Consider the following 23,295-nt stretch of genomic DNA (forward strand, 5'->3'; position numbering starts at 1 on the left):
TCTGTAATTTTAGGATCCGGAAGCAGCTTACCTTGATGTGCGTCATTACTTTTCTTTGGTGTCTGGTCTTTGTTCTTCATTTTCTCACAGCACTGTTGACATCGCCATTCAGTCCGTTTCATGGCTCCTTTTGCTTTCCATGTGCTTTCTGAGATTCCTGAACAGTGGAAGTGTTGTTTTTTGTTACATCCGGAACAATGTGGCCCGTCCCCTTCATCGCTTAATGGCTTATTGCAGTTATTACAGCTCATTTTGCTTGAACTTCGCTGACCTTTAGCCTTTCTTCCTGTTAGCGACTGTAGTGCGACTTTTAAAATGGCGACGTCCTTTGTTCTTCGTTGGCTGGTGACTGCAGTACACTCTATGATCTTCCAACATTGAAAATTTGAATATCACTTATCCGATTTTGGTGATTTGAATGTCCCTGTCTTCAGCGTGACTAGTAGAATTAAATAGTAGCACTTTCAAGTTAGAAACATGAGTTAAATAACACTTTAAACCTATAAAACCAGGAGCAGCGATACAGCATACATGCATCCGTCTGCCTACACAGCACCCTCTGTGATGTTATGTTAATTGTGTTAAATCATGTTAATTGTGCACAGTTAGTCTCTGCTGCTGTGATAATATTAGTGGAACACTAGAGAAACAGTTGTAAAAAGCTACTAATTTTATCTCAACATGTTTATTAACCATTAATTGTAATAATGCTATATGAACACATAATTTTAACAACATGAAGATTATTATTATTATTATTTTGAATGCCATAGAAGAGTTTAGTAATCTCCCTACTAACCATCATGTGCAGCCTTCAATAAAAATATGGATGTGTATTAGGCAAAATTGTTGAAATAACAAACATATGATGCATAAGATGGATAATACATTTCATCCATTATGATTGGTTAGGTCATTAAAATCTCATTTACTATTATCAATATTATAAGCATTCACATCACTTGTGATATCAGCATATGGCTGACTGGAAATGATATCCTGACCTGGAATTATCACACAGTATAGTAATATTACATACCTTGATGACTTCATCATACCAGGTAAGCACAACAGAGGAAAATTTGTGCATTTGAAAAAAAATAAATAACATCAAGATTTTTTCTACCTGAAAAGTTTACACTATAAATTTCCTACAAAGTATTTCCTTACAAATTAGTCTTTTCAGTATGGACTCACATTTGACTAATCTTTCCTTCTCCATTCTATTTATGTCACTTTACTACTTAAGATTAGCTCTGTTCACATTTCCTGAATACTAACAATGTCAAGTTCTATCCTAATATCTTCCTTTTTAATATGATTCTGCCACTGATGTCATCTCTTCACTCCCCTCATGTTTCCCAGTATTCTCAAATCACTAGTCTTTGATCAAATGAGTTATTTTTAATCCACATCTCAGATCCATAAGTTAAAATTTGTTTGAACACATTTTTTATATAAGTAGTTTGATATTCTTATTGATTTTTCTTTTATTCCATATATATTCAGTTAGACTCATCACAATACCATAGAGAACATCAATCTTCCTGAATATTTTCATAGGCAGGATATTTTCAATTTTCCTGCCTATTTCGATAATTTTTCATACAAAATTGGCGACAACAATTATTCAATTTAGTTAAGGAATCCCACAGATTGCAATGGATTAATTTAAGAGTATAACCTCATTAGTATAAAGAGCTGAGATTACCTTCTACAATTTTGATAACAGGTTTAATGTCATTTTCCTTCATGATGTAGATGACAAAGAACAGTGGAGATAATGTGCACCCCTCTCTCAAATCTTGTTTTATATCAAACCATCCTATTCCTTCTTCATTTCTAACTGCTAACTTATATCTCGAATATAGTCTATCTGCTCAATATAGTGTTCGTTTACACCATAAAAAATTATTTTTAATAGATTTTCTCTTGGTATCTTGTCACATGCCTTTTCCACATCTACAAAACTTAAATACAGATCCTTATTATACTCTTATGATTTCTCACTGTCTTAAAGTGAAAATATAATCATCACAACCTTTACTTGGCCTTCAACTTCTACTTGGTCAGGATTATTCTTCTCAAAGTTTTCCTTTCACTATTTTTCTTAGCCTCTTCACATATGCTTCAAGCATTTTTATCTGGAACACTCAGTAGGGACATTCTTCTGCAATACTGGAGTTTGATTTGTCTTTTAAAAGACAGGTGTTATGAGACCACTATGCCAATTGTCTGGAATTAACCTTCTGACAAGACTAAATTATGCAGTGAAGTTTGGGTAAAATTTTAGATCTGAGCATTTTTGATTGAATATCATATACTCCAGCATCCCTTTGACATTTCAGATCTCTGATGACTTCTTGCTGCCTGAAGTACCAATATCATTCTCCTTGACAGCATTCTTCTGGAATATTTACCAGTTTTCTGTTCCTGTTCATCACATTTAACAATATGTTAAATAATGACTTCAAACATCTAATTCAATTTCCATGTCACCTGATAATTATCCTGATTTCTTTTACAGTATTCTTTCTGTATCATTAAGTGTTTTAAGGATGTATATAATTTTCAATTTTTTTCAAGATGTTGAAAAAAACCTCCTTAAAATATATTTGAAATATATCAGAAAAATGAAATCTATCATCTTTTCATTGTTTGTCATAAATTTGTGAAACACCCTATCATCAGTATATGCTCTTGAAAATTATCTCAATACAAAGAAAGAAATGTGAAGGTCACACAGACAAAATTAAGTTATTTTTTAATCATAGCTAACATGAGAGGATATAGTTTAAATAATGACAATCATAAAAACTAACAAAAAGTTTTTCTCAATTCAAAAAAAATAAATAATAAATAAAAATGTTTATATTTTATTACTGTACATTGACTTATTGATAATGTACAAAAATAAAATTGGCAATTTCAAGTTTAAAATTTAAATGCAGATACACAGTTTATCTGATGTCCATAGGGCTTTGATCATTTTATCATCATTATTCCATGTTCACATAAACATATATGTATGTGCGCGCGCACACACACACACACACACACACAAAGAATTAAAGAAAAATAAACATTTTACCAAAGCAATGAAATTTTACCTAGCAAAATCCACAATGTTAATCAATATGTGAAAGTCCTTGGGTTTATTTGGTTTTAGGCCATAAACAGGATCTGAAGCGGTTAATGCTTTGTAACTCTCCATTCCATTTTCTTCCTATAACAACAATAAATTAATAATCTACATATTCTTTTTTATGTATATCTTTAAATCATGTTATATATATTTCCACCAAGAGAATTCCAATTCCACTCACAAAAATTTAGATATCTTTAATATTGTGGATAAAGAGTTAAAATAACCTAGAAATCATCTAGGAACTGTTCAAAACAGAGTAATTTTTTCAAGTAACTAATAGGCACAGTTACACATTCACAATCACCCCTGTGCCAGACAAAATGAATCTGAGTTTCATACCATCATTCACAGTTTCATTAGTTGAAGGAATGACACACTGTTATCCCTTCAACTAATGAGACCAACAAATGAATGTCAAATAATTAATGTGATGTGAATCATGTGAAGCTCCATAGGTTAACATTACAAAAATGTCAGCAGTGACCATAAAGAAATATATCACAGCAAATTGAAAGGTCTCAACTTGGAGATGGAGTTTTCCCTCAGGCTTTTCATAGTGGATACAAACACAATTGTTTTATGTATATGCCCGAAAATGTTAAAGATTTATGAAGTGATAGATTAAATAATAAGAAGGAAGGGATTATAGTGTTTGAGAAGAGCAATGAAAGGTTAGGGCATTCCAAAAATAAGAACAGTATTACCAGAAAGAATCAGAAAATGGATGGAATTGCTCGCAACAGTAATAATAGAAGCAACATGGAAGAGCTTAGGCAAGAGTTAATAAAAATGAAGAGTCAGGTTAAACATATGGAGGAGGAAATTGAATGTTTAAAGAAGAGAATAACTGATGTAAATGAGAAGGAGGTTAATAGGAAGAAGATAGGGTGGCTATATATGGTGATTCAATCATTAAAGATGTGGTAAAAAATAAGGTACATAACACGTTATTTCCAAAGGGTACAATAAAACGAATATCAGTTGCTTTAAACAGAAAGAAGGAAGAGACATCAAAATTGGTGGTAGTGGCGGGGATAAATGACTTGGATAGTGAGACACAGAATGTGGAAAGGGATTTGAAGAAGCTGATGCAAGAGGTGAAGGATAATAGTGTCATTGGGAAAGTGGTTAATAGTGTTGCCCAGATGTGAGAGCAGTGAACTGAAAAGGAGAGCAATTATACTGAACGACAACATGGCTGAATTGTATCAAGCAGGGAGTGTTCAATTTGTGAATGTATGGAATGATTTTGAAGGGAAGTTAGAATAGTTCAAAGCTGATGGAATGCATTTGAAACAGGATGGCTTTGGTGCTGGTCATTTGGAGTGACTGTTGATTACTAAGAGTACATAGGATTCACACAAAATTTGTATAGCTAAAAATCAGAAAGAGAAGTTGAGAAGTAGGTTGTAGAAGGACAAGAAGAAGAGGGTTACAAAGGTGCAGAAGTGATTATGTCAAGGCAGAGTGATGCAGTGCAAAACAGTGGGGATGATAAGAATATGAATGAAAATCAGTCATGATCAGAGAAAAGGAGATGGTCAGAACGAAGAGAGAAGTGTACCATAGCATAGATACTACAGTGACGATGTTGATGAGACGGCCTCAAAGAGTGCAGAATTGTTATGCTGTATACTAACATAGAGTATTAGAAATAAAGGGGCAGAGTATGTAGCAATGATTGAATCAGTATACCCAAACATAATTGGTATAAGTGAAACTTAGTTGACTGAGGATGATATGCTATGAAGACTTGAAATGGTAGGATACAAAATTTCTAAAAGATAGTAAGGTGAAGAGAGTAGGAAAGAACACTATAAGTAGAAAACAGTAGTACATGTGAAGATTTGAAACTATTTGGTGTGAAGTTAAGATCAATAGAACAGGATATGTCATAGGATGTTGTTGTAGACCAGAGAATGTGGAGAGCACTGATTATAAAATGTTTAGAGAAATTAATTGGGCAAGTAAAAGGAAAATGATCCTAATGGGATATTTTAATTATAGGAATGTGGACTGGAAAGAAGAGATAGTACATGATAACAGGGAGAGTGAATTTGTTGACTTTCTGCAGGATAACTATCTAAAGCAGCATATGATAGAATCAACACAAGGTTCATCGGTATCAGATTTGGTGATTTATTTATTTTTTTTCACAGGATGTGGTTGTGAATGAGATATCGACATTGCCACGAGTTGATGAAGGTGATCAAGTATTGGTTTGGAAGGAAGTCAAAAAGGGAAAAGTTGTCATCAAGGTCTATCTTATGGAACTATAGTCAACTAACACCGATACATTAGCTTGATGAATAGTGTAGAAAATATTGAAAGCGCATGAGAAATTATAACACAGTATCTAACACAAGCAATGCATAACTGCATACCAAGAGTTAAACGAATAAACAGAGTAAGAGTGAGATGGATGAACAGTGAAATCAAGTAAGCAGTGTTACATAAGAAGTTATGGAGGAAATATAAGAGACTGTTTGTAGCGAAGAGATGTATGAAGTACCGTATTTTTTGACAGATAACGCATGTGTCATCTATACAAAAAAGTCTAAATTCGTTAAAAATGAACATGCGCAGTATACATTTGAAAGGCATAAGAGGTAAATCAAATGTAATAACAAAACTAAGGTAGAAGTATTACTCAATATTTATTGGACATTACACTATTCAAATCCAAAAAATTCTTCATCAGACTCAATATTGAAAGAATCAATTATGTTAAAAATTTCGTTTGGTATTTCTTCAGCTTCATAATCATTGTCACCAGATACCACTGCATTCCCTTGTGCTTTAATGAAACCATTTCTAACACAGTTTGCACTTACAGCAGCCCAACTTTCTACAATCCATGTAACTATATCTTTATATGACGTTCTTTTCATCTGTGCTGTTTTGTTATATTCATGGATGCCATTCATCATCCAGTCTTCCCACTTAGCCCGCAAATTGTCTTTGAATGATTTATTTACTGCAAGATCAAGGGGTTGGAGTTTTTTTTTGCTAAACCACCTGAAATGACGGCCAATTTGGAATACTTACAATTGTATTAACTTCTGCTGTCGTGTGTGCCCTACACGAACCCAACATTAACAAAGATTTTGGGTTGAAAATTGCCATTTTTCTCTTTCGCCACACATTCTCCAACCAAAATTTCATAACCTCAGAATTTATCCAACCTTTATCATTAGCAGTAACAATAATATCTTTGGAATCGCAACCTTTTGGAACAGTCTTTCTTTTGAAAATCACCATCGGTGGCAGCTTGGAACCATCTGCAGTTACGCAGAGAACCACAGTAAAGTTTGACCTTTCTTGCTCTGTTGTAGCAACTGAAACCGCTTTTGCTCCCTTCAGATTCACAGTCCTAGAACTAGGCAAAACGACGCAGCCCACACAAGTTATCTTTTGGGTCACACAAAAAGTTGTAGTAAAGTCACAGTGCTCCCCGATAATTATAAAATTTTGAATTAAAAAAAATCGACCACTGCTACTAGCAATGCACGTGCTTTTAAAGAATTCCTCCATCCTCTGTCTGTACTTCCTAACTCTTTGTTAGGAAGTACAGACAGAGTTGGCGCATGCGCGTTATCTATACATCAAAAGGAGTGATGAAAATGTTGGGGTGCACGTTATACATTAGGTGTACATTATCTATCAAAAAATACAGTGTATATATATATATATATATATATAAATAAAGTGCAAGCCAGAAAAGTGACAAGCATGGTTAAAAAAAAGAAAAGTAGAATATGAGAGGAGATTGGTCAGTCAGGTCAAAACTAATCCAAGGGAATTTTTCTGCTATGTGGCAAGCAAGAGGAAATATAACTATGACAGGCTGACACCGGTGGATAGTTATGGTAGCAGAGCAACCATAGCAAGTGATATTATTATTATTATTACGTGACACCTCCAGGGAGTCCAAAGACTTATCGAGGGAGGGCACCTACTCTACAACTCTCTCTCTCTCTCCACCAACTACAACGAACCACAATTACAGCCGTGGCATCTACTGCCCATCACCATCACTAGTATTTTCACTGACAATCACATATATCCATGCCCACGGTGGGATTCGAACCCGCAGCCTTTTGGCCGGAGTGGGATACGCTAACCACTCAGCCAAGCAAGATATAGCGGAATTATTTTATCAACATTTCAACACTTCATCTGTTTATATAGTGGTGTAAAAAAACACGATGCTGTGCAACATGTAGAAGGGAGACAAGAATTAGGAGAATTAAATGCAAAAGAAACAGAGGTGTATCAAGTATAGGCTGTGTAAGACTATGAGAATGGATGACATATCGCTATGTACTTTTAAAGAACATGCAAAAGAGTTAGCCACCCCTTGACCTGGAGTGGGCAAGTTTCATAAGGAGCAGAAAGAAGACAAAATAATACCTCTCCATAAACATGGTTCTAAAACAGAAGTTTCCAATTATAGAACCGGTCTGTATATCTGCAGGTGCGATCAGTGTTGGAAAAATTGGCTCGAAATAGAATATGGGATGGATTAGGATGATGCACATAAGAATCTTTATGATGGTCAGCATGGGTTTTGTGAAGGGCAGACCTTCTTTTAGCAATCTGGTTACATTTTATAATAAGGTGACGAATGCATTGGATAAGGGAGTTCATATACAGTGATTATCTTTGACTTTGCAAAGTCATTTGATAGATTACTACATGGCAGATTGGTGTATAAACTGCAGAAGATGAGATTAGATGAGATTGGTTAGATGGATTGAAGACTGGCTTTCTGAATGATACCAACATGTTGTATATGATGGAACAGTGTCTCAGAAAATCTCAGAAAAGGAAGGTGACCAGTGGCATGCCTCATTATTATGCTCTTGGGCCCTCTACTGTTGATCTTATTAGTTAAAAACTTCATGTGGATTGATTGGGAATCTTCAAATTTTTGCTGATGATGATGCAAAGTTAGATAGAATATTGAGAATTATCAGGAATATTGCTCATTTTAATTTTACAGGAAGACTTGAATACACCCTCTGCCTAAAAAGAAACCGAACTTTTGATAGAAAATAAAACACAGGCCAATTATAATTATTCAAATAATTTATTTCAATCAATATACTCTCCCTCAGCTTCGATACAGCATTTGGCATGATCAATTAATTCGTTAAATCAGTTTTTTATATATCGGTTTTTGAGATACTGTTGAGGGTTGTAGTTACTGCCACTTGAACATTTTCAATGTTGTCATATTGCTTTCCTTTCATTGGCAAATGAAGTCAGGAGAAGAGAAATGTCACAGGGTGCTAAATCAGGTGAATACGGAGAATGATCCAACACACAAACTTGGCTTTTGCTCAAAAACTGTCTTACAATGTTTGAATGATGAGATGGTGCATTATTGTGCAAAAGTGACCAGTTGCATGCATCAAGATATTCATGCCATATGTGACAAATTATCGCTATCAATCGCTTCAAAACTTCTAGAGACAAAACTCACCATTGACCGTTTGGCCAGGCAGAATGAATTCTTTGTGGATAATGTCCTTGGAATAGTAGAAACAAATCAGCATTGTCTTTACTTTTGACCTCTCCAAGCGACTTTTTTTTTCAGATGCCCTCCTCTTCTGGCAGTCTCCACTCAGCACTCTGGCGCTTTGTTTCAAGCTCATACTCGAAACACCACATTTCGTCACCAATAACGATCGTTTCAAGGAAGTTAGAGTCCTTGTGCGCAGTTTTAATGAGGTCCTTGCATGTTCGATTCAATACAATTTTGGTTGTCAGTCAACTTGTGGGGAATAAATCGCAAATTCAATTTACGAAGGCCCAAACTCTCGGTCAAAATGTTGTGCACAATTGATTTTGGAATCCCCAATTCATCTGCAATCAATCTCATGGTCGATTTTGGGTTTTCTTTGATGAAATCATGCATTTTTTGGATGTTAACTTTGCTCAGTTCAGTTTTTGGACAGCCTGGTGTTTTGTCATCCTCAAGCATCTCATGACCACTTTGAAATTGCTTAAACCACTCATAAAGTTGAGTACGGGATAAGCATTCATCACCGTATGCTTTGTGAAGCATGTAATGCACTTCGGTAAAACTTTTACCAAGTTTAACACAAAAGTCAATCGCAGCTCTCTGTTTGAAACTCATTTTCTGACCATTCATCAAAACACACAGTCACTCTTCGCACTATAACTTGGCTTCTAATGAAACAAATGTCATAAACTGTTGACACAAGACTAATGCCACTTTTGACAACAAAAAGATACAATAGGCGGTGCCACTAGTTTCTTCTATTTTTGAAAAGTTTGGTTTCTTTTTGGACAGAGGGTGTAGACTTTTAGCTTGAACAGATGAGTGAGGATTGTAGTTTTAATATTACTAAATACATGGTGTTACACTTTGGGGTGCAGAAATATAAGGCTACATATTGTATTGATGGAGCTGTGCTTCAGGAAGCAGATGAGATTTGGGATCTTAGAGTGATGGTAGATAATGGACTGATGTTCCGAGGACACACTTTAAGTCTTGCAGAGTTTGCATCATATTGCTGACATGTGTTCAAATTTGGTCACCTAGTTTTCATTGTGATGTGGAAATACTAGAGATGATACAAAGACAAATAACTAAAGTGATATCAAGACTCTGGAGTGTTGGTTATGATAAGCACTTGAGGGAATGTGGATTACAGAGATGGTGGATAGGAAGAAAAGAGGAGATATGATAGAGACATTCAAGATAGTTAAGGGATTCTATCAGATTAATACAGAAGGAATTATAAAAAAAATAGTGGATGTTAAATGGAGAGAACAAGAGGCCATTTCTGGAAGTTGTATAAAGATGTGGTAAGAGTATGAGGAGCAGATTTTTTTTTTTTTTTATATGCAGAGTTGTTGGTCAGCATAATACATTGCCAGAGTGCATTGTGAATGTAGGGAGTATAAATACCTTCAAAGTTTATGATCGACATGTTGCTAGTTGAGTGGGCCTCCCACAATGAGCCTACTGACTCCATGGAGGTTACCAAAATAATAACTTACATATTTCATATTTCACTTTTCTCTGTGTAGTTTCCAAATTCATGAGTCAACTATTGTCTACTATTTATTTATTTTATTAAATGTCAGAATGTCAGCAACCCATTTTTTTTTTTTTATGATACCTGCAGATGTAAGTTTTTGGACTAGCAAGTTGAAAGTTGGTTTTGTGGGACAAAAGATTTTTGTTTGATATCTACAATATCTGAGATATTTCAGAAATATCTCCAAGAGACATTTATCATTCATGTTTCTCTTTAAAGCCATTCATATGTCATTCATTTCAACAAGAAACTATTGCTATGCCATCATTGTTCAGGTTCTTATACAAAATATTGTTTGATCAGCTAAGTTCCAAAGTGCAAGCCAATCCTCTCATTCAGTGTTCAGGCAGCAGATATCACACGGACTTCTGATCATTAGGTCAGAAGCTTCAGTCAGCTCTCAGCAATCCATAGAGCCTGTGTGAAACTCGAATCTGACTAGAATCTAATTTGAACCTCGAGTGTAACCCGAATCTAGCTTTGGATCTGGAATCTATTAAATTAAAGATGCCAAGAAATTATATTCTTGTTTAATCCTTTATCCAAGTAGGAAACAGTTTTTGTGTAAAGCATCTTCATGACTAGTCTACTTGTGTAAAGAGACTGATGGCTTCACATTAATCGCTTTAGTATCCCATAATGCAAAACACAGGTGTGTATAATGCTAAGCATTATGGAGGGGCCACCCAGACCCAGAAGAGAGAATAAGGCTGAAATAATGCATAAGTCATATATTTCCCATATATAAGTGAAAAGGTGTAACACCTTATTATTCTGGATTAGAGCTAGCTGTTGAAAGTTTTTTCACGTGGTTATAATTAAACTTGCTAAGAAAATTAATTATATTCTTGTTTAATCCTTTAGTCCATTGTAAGCAAACAAAGTTTGTAGGTGAAGTATCTTCATGACTAGGCTATCTGTATAAAGAGGCTCATTACTTCACTTTAATTGTTTACTGAGATCTCATCAGTGGGAGCCAGATCCAAAAGAGGTACGAAGGTTGAAGCAATGTGAAGTCATCAGCCTCTTTATACAAGTAGCCCAGTCATGAAGATACTTCACACACACAAACTTTGCTTACACTTGGATATGGGATTAAACGATATAATTTCTTGGCATCTTTGATTTAATTATAATCAAGTGAAACAACTTTCAGTAAATTGAATCCAGCTTTGAACCTTGAATCTAGGGTGATATGGTTACTTTAACAGAATGGGAGAGGAGAAGAAATGAAAATAGGTCTTAATGAGAAGACAACAGAAAAAATTCAAGAGGAAGACCAACATCTAGGTGTGCTGATGCGGTAAGAAGATTTAATAGAGAAAGATAAGATCTGCAAATATTGAATTGGAGACTAATCTGGTTGAAAATTAGTGGTAAGAAGTTAGTAACAATGTTAACTTAATCATACAGCACTAGTAAAGTATCTGGTAGACATCTTAAGGATACATATCAAGAATCTGACAAACTCTGTTAGAACTAGAAGATAAGGAACTTGTTTTATAAGAACCTAATTAAATCAGAAAGTGGTATATAGAGGAACAGACCAGATGAAAACAAGTGACTAGTGGTGAGCTGCAAAGTTCTGTCCTAGAACCACTACTGTTTAACTAGCACATAAATGACAGAGGAAATAATCTGAAGGGAAATATTCAGTTGTTTGCCGATGCTGCAAAATTGGTAGACTAATATTTAATCAAGGCAATGTGGAGAGCTTGTGAGATGATTTAAATAGGCTGTCAGTATGGGCAAAAGATAATAGTTAACAGTTTAATGTGGAGAAATGTAAAGTTGAGCATTCTGGGATAAATTGATTACAAGCTGTGTATCACACTGATGGAACTGTATTCCAGGAAATAGATGAAGCTAGGAATTGGGGGGTGATGGTAGAGAGTTGAAGTTTAGAGGGCATAAGATTATTTGACTACTGAAGAACACACATTAACAAGTAGAGATAAGGAAGTTGTTATTCCTCTTTATAAGGCCTTGATATGGCCGCATATGCATTACTATGCTCAGGTCTGGTCACCTGGTTTTCATGGGAATAAGAAAGAGGTGGAGAGGATTCATAGTTTAGTGACTAAGATGGTGAGTAATCTGTGGAATGCTCTCTATGAGGATAGACTGAAGGTTTGTGGGTTGCAAATGTTGGTTGATAGGTCAAAAAAGACGGGATATGATAGAAACATTTAAGTTACTTCAAGGGTTTTATAGGATTGATGCAAGGGAAAATGTTTCAGCACTTGGTGCAAGAGGGCAAAACAAGATGTCATCCTTGAAAGATGAGTAAGATTGTGTGGTTAGTAGGGATGAGGAACAGATTTTCGCTTGGAGGGTGTGAATGAATGGAATGGGTTGCTAGTGTCAGTTGTGAATGCTTTATTAATGGGTTCAAAGAGAGGGATAACAGATTGAATGGATAATCTGGGCCTGCATTGAGTCTTTGGACTCCATGGAGGTGCCTGTATAATAATAATAATAATAATAATAATAAGATACTATCCACCCTTAAAGGCCTTTTCAACTGATGGTATGTTAGCTGGTCTCATACAGAGGCAGCAAGATTTTTATTCCAGAAACTCAAGTTTTTCATCCTCAAACAGACAAACTGGCTAGAGCAGTGTTTCTCAACCTGTGGTCAGCAGGCAAAAGACTTAAATTAAATATATAATTATATATCTTTTTAATTATCCAAACAAAAATTAAAATTGAATAAGTAAAAATTATTGAAATAAAATGGGTACCTAAACCAACAAATAACAGCAGAATGTTCATTCCATGAACATTGCTACAAATTATGTAGTGTCATTCTGCCGCTACAAATTATATAGCAGCAGAATGACGAGTAATAAAAGAGGGGTGAAGTGAACAACAATATGGTTGTATTGCTTCTGCCTTCCCTTGCTGTTTTGTTAAATTTGAAGTAAACATGTTTTCCACATTTCAACCACTGCTTGTTGTTTATTGATTTTTATTATTGAAAATTTTCCTCCAACCAATCTTCAGAAGTGCTAAGTGATACTTGGACAAAGTGTACAATGAATAAACCCCAGTATTTATATATTTTTCGGAAACGTTTTTTAATAATGGAAATGTGCCTTAGAACTAAGATTTTGAAAAGAAAAGCAAATGAAATGGGTGATGCTAACGCTAATTGTGATACACGTTGTAATGGTGACTAAATCTGATACTATTAAAGTAGAAGAAACAAGCAGTTCAAAGAAAAAATACAGTAGCAAATATAACAGTTCATTACTTAAATTAAGGGGATCTTAAATCCCGCATAGTTTTAAAACCGAATAAGAAACTCAAAGATCAGAATCAGAGAGTTTCTTGCCGAATATAGTAAACCATAAAGTATTGGCGACACTAGCGTTAGCCAATGCAAGTGATCCTAGTACGTAGTACAATACCGGGCAGCTCGTTGCAAAGGTGTTAAAGTTCTGGGTAGTAGCTCTGGGTAGTGACCTCCCTCCATAATGTAATAACAGCATACATTTCCTAGGAAATGTGTTTTTACATTATGGAAAATACCTAAGAATAGCGATCAGAACTTTACCACCTTTGCAACGAGCTGCCTGGTATTGTACTACGTACTAGGATCACTTGCATTGGCTAACGCTAGTGTCGCCGATACTTTATAGTTTACTATATTCGGCAAGAAACTCTCTGATTCTGATCTTTGAGTTTTTTATTCGGTTTTAAAACTATGCGGGATTTAATATCCCCTTAATTTAAGTAATGTTTTCATTGCCGAAATGAAGCTTATTAGCTCTTTATTCTTAAATAACAGTTCATATTTGGAATTTCGGTTTACTTAATGTGGAGATGAAAGTGAGCAGAAAACTCAATGTGTTTTGTGTTATGAAGTGTCGTTGAACAAGTGCACGAAACCTGTGAAATTCTGATGATAGAAAACTGGTAATTAGCTTAAGGAATTAACAACACATATAACGGATATTAAATAAAGCAAACTTTAATGAATAATTCAATATTTCGGCAATATCACGTTGCCATCTTCAGGAACATACAAATATGGTATGTGCACGTAGGCACTAACAAAAGCAAATGAGGAAGAAGGCAAGAAACTAATATTGTTCCTAAAGTCCTAATGGTGCCCCATAGCGGGCTAATTGGGTTGTCTTGGCCGTTGGGCTAAAGTTCTCATAATGTAAGCTTCCCAAATTTGGAGTAGTTTCATCACCCAAATTTGTTGAGGTTTGGACTGTTTTTTAGAGCTGCTGATGATTCCATGAATAATCTTTCGTACTTGAACTTGCTGCAGTGTATTATTTTAGTTTTCTTTCAACAAATTCTATGGCAGGTATCTAAGGTATGGTCTGAAAACCCAGAGTGGCTGGTACTAGTGAAACAGGATGTAGTCTTTGTGTTCTGAAATCCTGATATTCGCTGTCCTGCCTGTTTGGCCAAAGTAGGACAGTTTACAGCTGCAAGGGACCTGGTATACACGAGGTAGGTTGAGGGGAAGTGGTTGGTCTTTGGTAGAGCGGATAAGGGATGCCAACTTTTTATATGGTCTATAACACGAAGTCAGGTTTTTTGAGGATATTGGTTATTTTCTCAGAGGTGCCCCAGATGTAGGGGATAGTGATAGATTTAGTGTAATCTTTATTGTGGAGAGGGGGAGGGGGCGGTTGTGGTTTACTGGTTAGTATTTTTTTGATTTTTTGGGGGTTGTAGCCATTGGATAAGAAAGTGTTGAGGATGTGGTTCAGTTCACTGGTTAGGGCATCGTGATCTGAGCAGATTAATTTTGCCCTGTTGAATAGTGTTTTTATAACCCCATATTGTTGTGAGGAGGGGGGGAGATTGCTGGTGAATGTATCTGCCTGTATGGGTGGGTTTTCTATTAACAGAGAAAACCAAAGATCCATCAGGCTTGCGAGTGATTAGTGTCTAGGAAGGGAAAGGTGTTGTTTTCCTCTTTTTCTAAGGTGAACTGGACTCTGGGGTGTTGGTTGTTTAAGTGTGTTAGGAAGGAGTGGAGTGTATCTGAGCCATGTAGTCAAATACAAACACATCATCCACGTACCAAAGCCAAATAGTGGGTTTTTGTGGGGCAGAGTTTAAGGCTTTCTCTTCAAAGGTCTCCATAAAGAAGTTGGCCAAGCGTGGGGAAAGTGGTGAGCCCATAGATGTCCCCTCTACCTGTTTGTACAATTTTCCTTGCCAAAAGAAACAGCCTGAGTTCAATGTGAACTGAAATAGGGTAGAGATATCGGGAGGAAACTTGGTTTGGATGAGGTCTAGGGTTTCCTTGAGTGGGACATTAGTGAATAGGGAGATGTCAAGACTGACCATTATGTCAGTGTGTTGGAGTGAGAGGTTTTCTATACCGGCTTTGAAGTGGGCTGAGTTTTTTTTATGTGTGATGGTGTGTTGCCAGTATCGTGTGTGAGCGCTTTGGCTAAATGTTTGGCTAATTTGTATGTGGGGGAATCAATGCCATCCCCTATGAGACGTAATGTCACATTTTGTTTATGTATTTTTGGGAGTCCATATAATCGGTGGGGGATGGGTCTAGAGTTATAAGGTTTTAGTTTGTTAGTGACTTCCACAGACCAAGAAGTGACCTTCTTAAGGAATCTGTGGAGAGTTCTAATCTGAGAGCTGGTAGGATTATATTCAATAGGGAAGTAGGTGGTACGGTCTAATACTAAAGCATTAAGCTTACTGTGTAGTCCTTTTGGTTGAGAACCACAGTGGCGTTTCCCTTATCCACTTTAGTGATTACTATTTTTTGTTTTTTCTTCATTTCTATTAGAGCTGCATATTCGTCTTTGGATAAGTTGGTTTTTGGAGGTTTTGCTTTGGTGAGAACACTGGCTACAAACATTTAGAAACTAACATTGTGATGTGAAAAATAGGTCAAATTAAATTTTTCAGTGACATTTAGGGGCATTAAATCATAGGAAGGATATAGTTTTGGCCATGGGTTACATTAATAGCAAGGCACAGGAAGCATCCTATCTTGTAAGTTTGCATATAGTGAAAACAGGGAAACTTCATTCTATCAGGGAAAATTTACTACTTCCAGCTATAAAAGATGTGGTAAAAACTATGTCTGGCAACAAGTTACTAAAAGATGTTGTTTGATTCCTCTTTCAAATGACACTGTCGGTCGCAGAATTAATGATATGGCAGGTGGCATAGAATCTCAGTTAATTGAAAGAGCGAAGAAGTGCCCTTATCATGCATTACCAATAGACGACGCTACTAATGTTACAAATGATGTGCAGTTAATATCCTTGTAAGACATGCACATGATAACAACGTTCATGACGATATTCTGTTTTGTAGGACTTTGCCATCCCGAACAACTGAGAAGAAATATTTCACATTCTCAATAATTACATAATATACAAAGGGATCCAGTGGGAAAAATGTATAGGCTTCTGTTCGGATGGAGCTCGTGTCCTTACAGACAGCCATAGTGGGGTTGTTTCTAAGATCAAGGAAGCAGCTCCGGATATGAATTGGGTACATTGTTTCATACATAAGGGAAGCGTTAGCCTCCAAAGGAATGCCACCAGAATTAAAAACTGTGCTATACAATACTGTAAAGCTAGTTAATTTTATTAAGGCTCGACTGCTAAATAACAGGTCATTTTCAGTACTTTGCGATGAAATGGGCAGTGAATATACACAACTTTTGCTTCATTCTGAAATTAGCGGGCTTTCCAGGGGCAAAGTACTAACAAGGTTATTTCAATTAAGGCACGAAGTTTTACTGTTTTTGTAAATGAGCATAATTCTGATTTTGCATCACTCCTTGTTGACGAAGCATGATAATCAACACTACCTATCTTTCAGACATTTTTCTGAAATTAAATGAACCAAATCTCTCCCTGTAATAAGTTTAGTTTAATCCTTTATCCAAGTATGAGCAAACAAAGTTTGCACCTGAAAGTATCTTCAGGACTGGGGTAAGGTAGTACAACACCGGGCAACTCGTTGCAAAGGTGGAGAAAGCTCTCTCATCATTCCTATCTCAGTATCTCCCATAATGCAAAGCACTGAATCCAGAGTAATTTAATAATAAGGTTGTACACCCTTTGGCAACTCCTATAGGTTAGGATGACCTCTCATTGCTTCTGCCTTTGTGTTTCCACTCCTGGGCCTTGCTCCCACTGACGAGACCTCAATAAAGGTCGAAACCAGTATGGGTAGTGGCCCTTGCCTTAATGCATAGCATTACACATATCTGCAAGGAGATGTGTTTTACATTATGGGAGATACTGAGATAGGAGTGATGAGAGAGCTTTCTCCACCTTTGCAACGAGTTGCCCGGTGTTGTACTTCCTTACCCAAGTCCTGAAGATACTTTCAGTCGCAAACTATATTTGCTCACACTTGGATAAAGGATTAAACTAAACTTATTATAGTCTGACCAAGTGAAAAATAAACTCTTAAATCTCTCCCTTCAGGGAAATTCTTCAACTGTTCTTGATGCCTATGACAAAATAAAGGCATTCGAGAAAAAACTGGTGTTATGGATTAGTTATGTAAAATTCAGACAATTTGCACCTTTTCCAAAATTTGAATCCTTTTAAGTGGAAAATGATATTTTTGTTGATTCTGAGTTTCTGGAATTGGTTTGGGACCATCTCAAAACTCTGAAACAGAATTTTGAAACATATTTTCCGAATAACTTTTATAAGAAATTTCTGTGGGTTCACGATCATTTCAGGCTTACAGTCACGAGAACGAGAACCTTTTGTTATCGAAAAAAGAACAGTTACGCGTAACAGTGGGCTTGAAATGCAATTCCTTGATCTTGGTTTGGCTCAATTCTAGATCTTGCCTTCATTGAGAAGTGAATTTCCAGAATCATCTGAAGAAGCATTAAAAATTGTCATGCAGTTTTCTGCAACCTACCTTTGTAAGAAAGGATTTTCATTGCTCTTTCAAATAAAAAAAAAATACAGAAATCATCTTAGTGTGTGTGTGCCAATCTTAGAAGTTGACCAATATTGTGCCAGATATCCAGCAACTCTGCAAAGGCCAAGAGGCTCAACCATCTCATTAAAAGTAAGTAGTAACATAATTATATATTATTTATTTGTTTAATAAAAATTAAAATTTTATTCAATGATGATACACTTTTAACTGTATACTTCCAATTTAATTAATTATGCTTCCATATGTATTCAAAACATGCTTTTAGATTTATTATGTTATAAATGGCACAGTTTTTCCCAAATGTTGGTAATCCCCACATAGGTTTTTAAAAGAATTACATAACTTAGTGGTCCGTTAGAACTGTTTTAGGCATTTTACTGGTCTTTGGGCTTAGAAAGGTAGAGAAACACTCGTCTAAAGAATAGAATACACTCAGTTAAGATATTAACAAGTATCCTAGTCTCCTAGCCTTCAAGCACTTAGTATATGAGCTGGTTGGTTTGGAATTACAGCCTAAGTACTGAAGGCAGTGATATGCCTTCAATACTTAGAGATGTGCCAAAAAAGTATGTTATATATCTGAACCATGAGGCCAAACAGAAAACACACATTCAGCATAGCACAGCCAAACTATTGGTTTAAGTGGTGCTGTGTTGAGCACCTGGTTCAGAATATTCCATATATAGAAGTTAGCTGGGGGAGGGGAACCTATAACAGTATCATCCAGCTGTTCGCATATTGTTCCTTTTCGTAGGAAATAACCTGCATATAGTGAATCTGAATAATTCAATTATGTGAAGAGGAAAATGCAGCTTAATGAGGGGTCTCTGTGAAAGGTACATTAATATCAAAACTGTCATGATTTCAGAATCTGTCAAAGTCAGATTAAACATTAGTAAACGTTTTAAAGTGCATAGAGTTTTTAATAGAAGAGAGAGAGTTGCCTGTAAGGACAAACTGGTCAAACATTTATTCAAATGTTTGACCAGTTTGTAGGCAGTTTGTAGGTGAATTTTATGGGCTACATATATCTGTAGTGGTCTGACATGGCAAGATCTGAGTTTTATTATAATTTCTTTGGGCCAAGATAAAACTTTTTTTTAATAATTTATAAACTATTTTCTTTTGGGATTTTGGATGATCCCAGACTACGATTTGATAAGTAGAGGAGTCTTTAAGAAGATGATTCATTTTTCTGTTAATCTGCTTGGTTCATTACAAGTAATGAACAGTAGCATTTCCCTTATCGATTTAAGTTATGATAGTTTGTTTGTTCCTATATGACTTTTTAAGTGCTGATATTTCATTAGGTGGAATGTTATTCTTGGGAAGTTAGAATACTAGCCACATCCAAACAAATGTTATTAACCACTGTGGATGTAAATCATAGATACGACATTCTGCGCTAATCATAATTAGAGAAGAATGCATCTTATGAGAGTGTCTGCGACATTAGATTCACTGCTATAGGTTCTTGTCATAGTTGCAGTCAGGAATAGCTTCACTGTTGAAGAGCTATAAATTTTTTTCATATGGCAATTCTTAATTTTTTTGAATTCTTTACTAGCAGCATTTTCAGAGATGGTGATTAGAAATGACTACAGTTCTGGTCTAAGTATTTCCAAAGGTTCTATATGGAACATTCTAAAAACTATGCACAGCCAACACAAAAAAATAAATACTTCACCATAGAAAAAAGAAAGTAACAAATGTCTCCCCATTTTAGGTAAGCTAGCAACACGACTTCTTAATGGCTTATTATCCTTCTCCATTTATAGAAACTCATACAGGAGTTATTTTCATACTCAGTGCATTCTTCTTGAATGTTTTCTATCACTGTCTATTACTGCATGTTTCACTTTCAAAGGTAATTATTTCAAACACTAAAAATATATTTATCTTCAGTTTTTATGTCATTATCATTTCTGATTCCTTTTACTCTTTTCTCCATTTCTAAACTTTTTCGGTAGACTCCAGAATATTTTTCCCCCTTCTTGATAAATATCTTTTTTCTTCTTACAAAGTCACCCCAATGATTTTTGTTTCACTACTTTCACATGCTGTTTTTCATTCTAACTTTTTTTTTTCTGTAATCTCTAAGTGCACCTGATGATACACTACTGAGTTACTTATTTTCTTATATTCTTATATCCAGAATTACCTCTGCCATCTTGAGTCCACTATGAAGTTCTGAATTTTCCATCTCTGCAGAAGACTTCTCCAGATATCTCCCTGATTGATTAAATCAGTTTTCTTCATATTTTGTTAATGAGTTCTAAAGTTTTTTGTTTTTTTTCAAATGCTTTTATTCCCCCCCCCCTATAAAATATGTGATTCTGGTGGTAGTGGGCAGTAGATGGCATTGGTGTAGATGATGGTAGTGGTGGTGGTGGTTCACTGCATTTGCTGGATTATGCACTTACTCTACAACAGAGAGTTGTAGAGCAAGTGCCCTCCTTTGATGAATCTTTGGACTCCATGAAGGCATCAAGTAATAATAATAAATATTTTACACTTCTGAAAGCTACCCAAGCTAATCTCAAAACTTTTCTATGCATTTTCTTCTCATTGATATACTCGTTTTTGTCATAATCAAAACCAAATGAACTATCTCAAATTCTCTGTATACTCTTAGGATGATAGTAATTCTTGTAGAAAGGCTTATACGTTGGTTGCACATGATTACTAAATAACTTAAGGAATTAACAACGTATACTGGAATATAAATTAAAATAAACTTTAATATATACTTCCTATATTTCAGCAACGTCACATTGCCATCTTCATGGGAACATAAGATTAAGACACGTGCACGCAGGCACTAAAAACAGCAAATGAGGTCGAAGCGAGTAACTAGTTTTTCCTAAAGTCCTGATGGTGTCCCCCCCCCCCCCCCAACGGGCTATATTAGGTATTCTTGGTCATTGGGCTGAAGTTCTCAAGATGTATATCTCCCAAATTTGGGACAGCCTCATGCATCCAAATTTGTTGAGGTTTGGCATGTTTCTTAGGGCTGAGGCTGATTCTATGAATAGTCTTTCAAATTTATACTTGCAGCAGTGTATTACTGTGGCTTTCTTCCACCGTATTCTGTGGCATGTATCCAGAGCATGGTCTGCAAGCCCAGAGTAGCTGTACTGGCGAAATCAGATATAGTCCTTGTGTTCCGAAATTCTGATATTTGCTGTTCTGCCGGTTTGGCCAAAGTAGGGCAGCTTACAGCTGCAAGGGACCTGGTATACACTCGGTAGGTCTAGGGGAAATGGTTGGTCTTTAGTGAAGCAGATAAGGGATGCCAATTTTCTATATGGTCTGTAACAAGAGGTTAGGTCATGTTTATTCAGGATTTTGGTAATTTTTTCCGAGGTGCCCTGGATGTAGGAAATGGTGATGGATTTAGAGTAATCTTTTTGCGAGGAGGAGAGGGGGGGGGGAGGGACTGTGGTTTACTGGTTTTAGTATTTTTTAGAGATTGTAGCCATTGGCTGAGAAAGTGGTAAGGATGTGATTTAGTTCAGTGGTTAGGGCATTGTCATTTGAACAGATTAGTTTAGCCCTCTTGTATAGTGTCTTAATAACTCCATATTATTGTGCAGTGGTGGTGGGATTGTTGGTGAATGTACCTGCCTGTATGGGTGGGTTTTCCATAAACTGGGAAATCCAAGGTTCCATCATTCTGGCAGGTGACTAGTGTGTCTAGGAAAGGGAGGCTGTTGTTTTCCTCTTTTTCCAGATTGAACTTGATTCTGGGGTGTTGGTTGTTTAAGTGTGTTAAGAAGTGGAGGAGAGTATCAGAGCCATGTGGCCAAATAGTGAACACATCATCAACGTAGCGAAGCCATATGGTAGGTTTTTGTGGGGTAGAGTTTATGGCTTTCTCTTCAAAAGTCTCCATAAAGAAGTTGGCCAATCAGAATTTCGGAACACAAGGACTACATCCGATTTCACCAGTACAGCCACTCTGGGCTTGCAGACCATGCTCTGGATACACGCCACAGAATACAGTGGAAGAAAGCCAAAGTAATACACCGCAGCAAGTATAAATTTGAAAGACTATTCATAGAATCAGCCTCAGCCTTAAGAAACATGCCAAACCCCAACAAATTTGGATGCATGAGACTGCCCCAAATTTGGGAGATGTACATCTTGAAAACTTCAGCCCAATGACCAAGAATACCTAATATAGCCCACTAGGGGGCACCATCAGGACTTTAGGAAAAACAATAGTTCCTTGCTTCTACCTGATTTGTTGTTTTTAGTGCCTACGTGCATGTGTCTTAATCTTATGTTCCCATGAAAATGGCAACGTGATGTTGCCAAAATATAGGAAGTATATATTAAAGTTTATTTTAATTTATATTCCAGTATACGTTGTGAATTCCTTAAATTATTTAGTAATCATGTATACTCTTACATTCCAAGCTAGTATTAAAATATCACCATTCACAACAAAATAAGTTGGTAAGACATTTTTTTGTTATTTCTTTTATTCCTTAGTTCTAAAGAAATATCCCTTTTTAAAGATATTTAAATATCTTTAAATGAATTTTGTTTACAAAATATATTATTGTTAATTTAGTTAATTAAAATGGGAATAAAAGATGTGAAAAATATCATTATATTGATAATGATTTTGTTTGTCAAAACAATATTATGTTGTAAGATGAACAATGTACTTGTAGTTTCACTATTAGTAGTTAACTAGTGGTGTCATTAAACCTGACCGCACCTCACAGTTTTAATCACCAGTGGAATTATTTTCCAATTTAGCAGCAGCAACAAGAATTGGCAAGATGTACATACCTTCCTACATTATAGAATTAAAATACCTGTAGAATTTTTTTATGCAAAGTACATGAAACAGTAGTCATCAAGCAAAAAAGAAACTCAATCACACTGCTTAATAAATGTAATGAGTCTACCATTACTGAAAACTTCTCTCTTTGCCATCTGTAATACCCAGCTGTAATGACATCATTCATGCAACTGCAAATCAGAAAATACACTGTAAGCTTTATTATCATATGAAACAAGCAGGGTGATGGACACATGGACACCAGAAAGAGAATACATAGAGAGAGAGAGAGAGAAATGGAAAGGATAGATTATATATATATATATATATATATATATATAAAGTAAAAGGAG

The 23,295-nt window shown here is 35.8% G+C and overlaps 1 protein-coding gene across 1 annotated transcript in view; it reads right to left on the bottom strand.

The window, feature by feature from the left end:
- LOC150103014 (DNA-dependent protein kinase catalytic subunit-like) overlaps positions 1–23,295 on the bottom strand; it is a 168,098-nt gene that overhangs the window by 122,456 nt on the left and 22,347 nt on the right. The window contains exon 4 of the mRNA XM_090398050.1: positions 3,111–3,226. Within this exon, the coding sequence (XP_090254176.1) occupies positions 3,111–3,226 (116 nt within the window). The remainder of the gene's footprint in view (positions 1–3,110; positions 3,227–23,295) is intronic.

This window comes from Typopeltis vanoorti, chromosome 9 (genome assembly GCF_054136105.1).
Source record: "Typopeltis vanoorti isolate ZY-2024b chromosome 9, IOZ_Tvanoo_1.0, whole genome shotgun sequence".
NCBI lineage: Eukaryota > Metazoa > Arthropoda > Arachnida > Uropygi > Thelyphonidae > Typopeltis > Typopeltis vanoorti.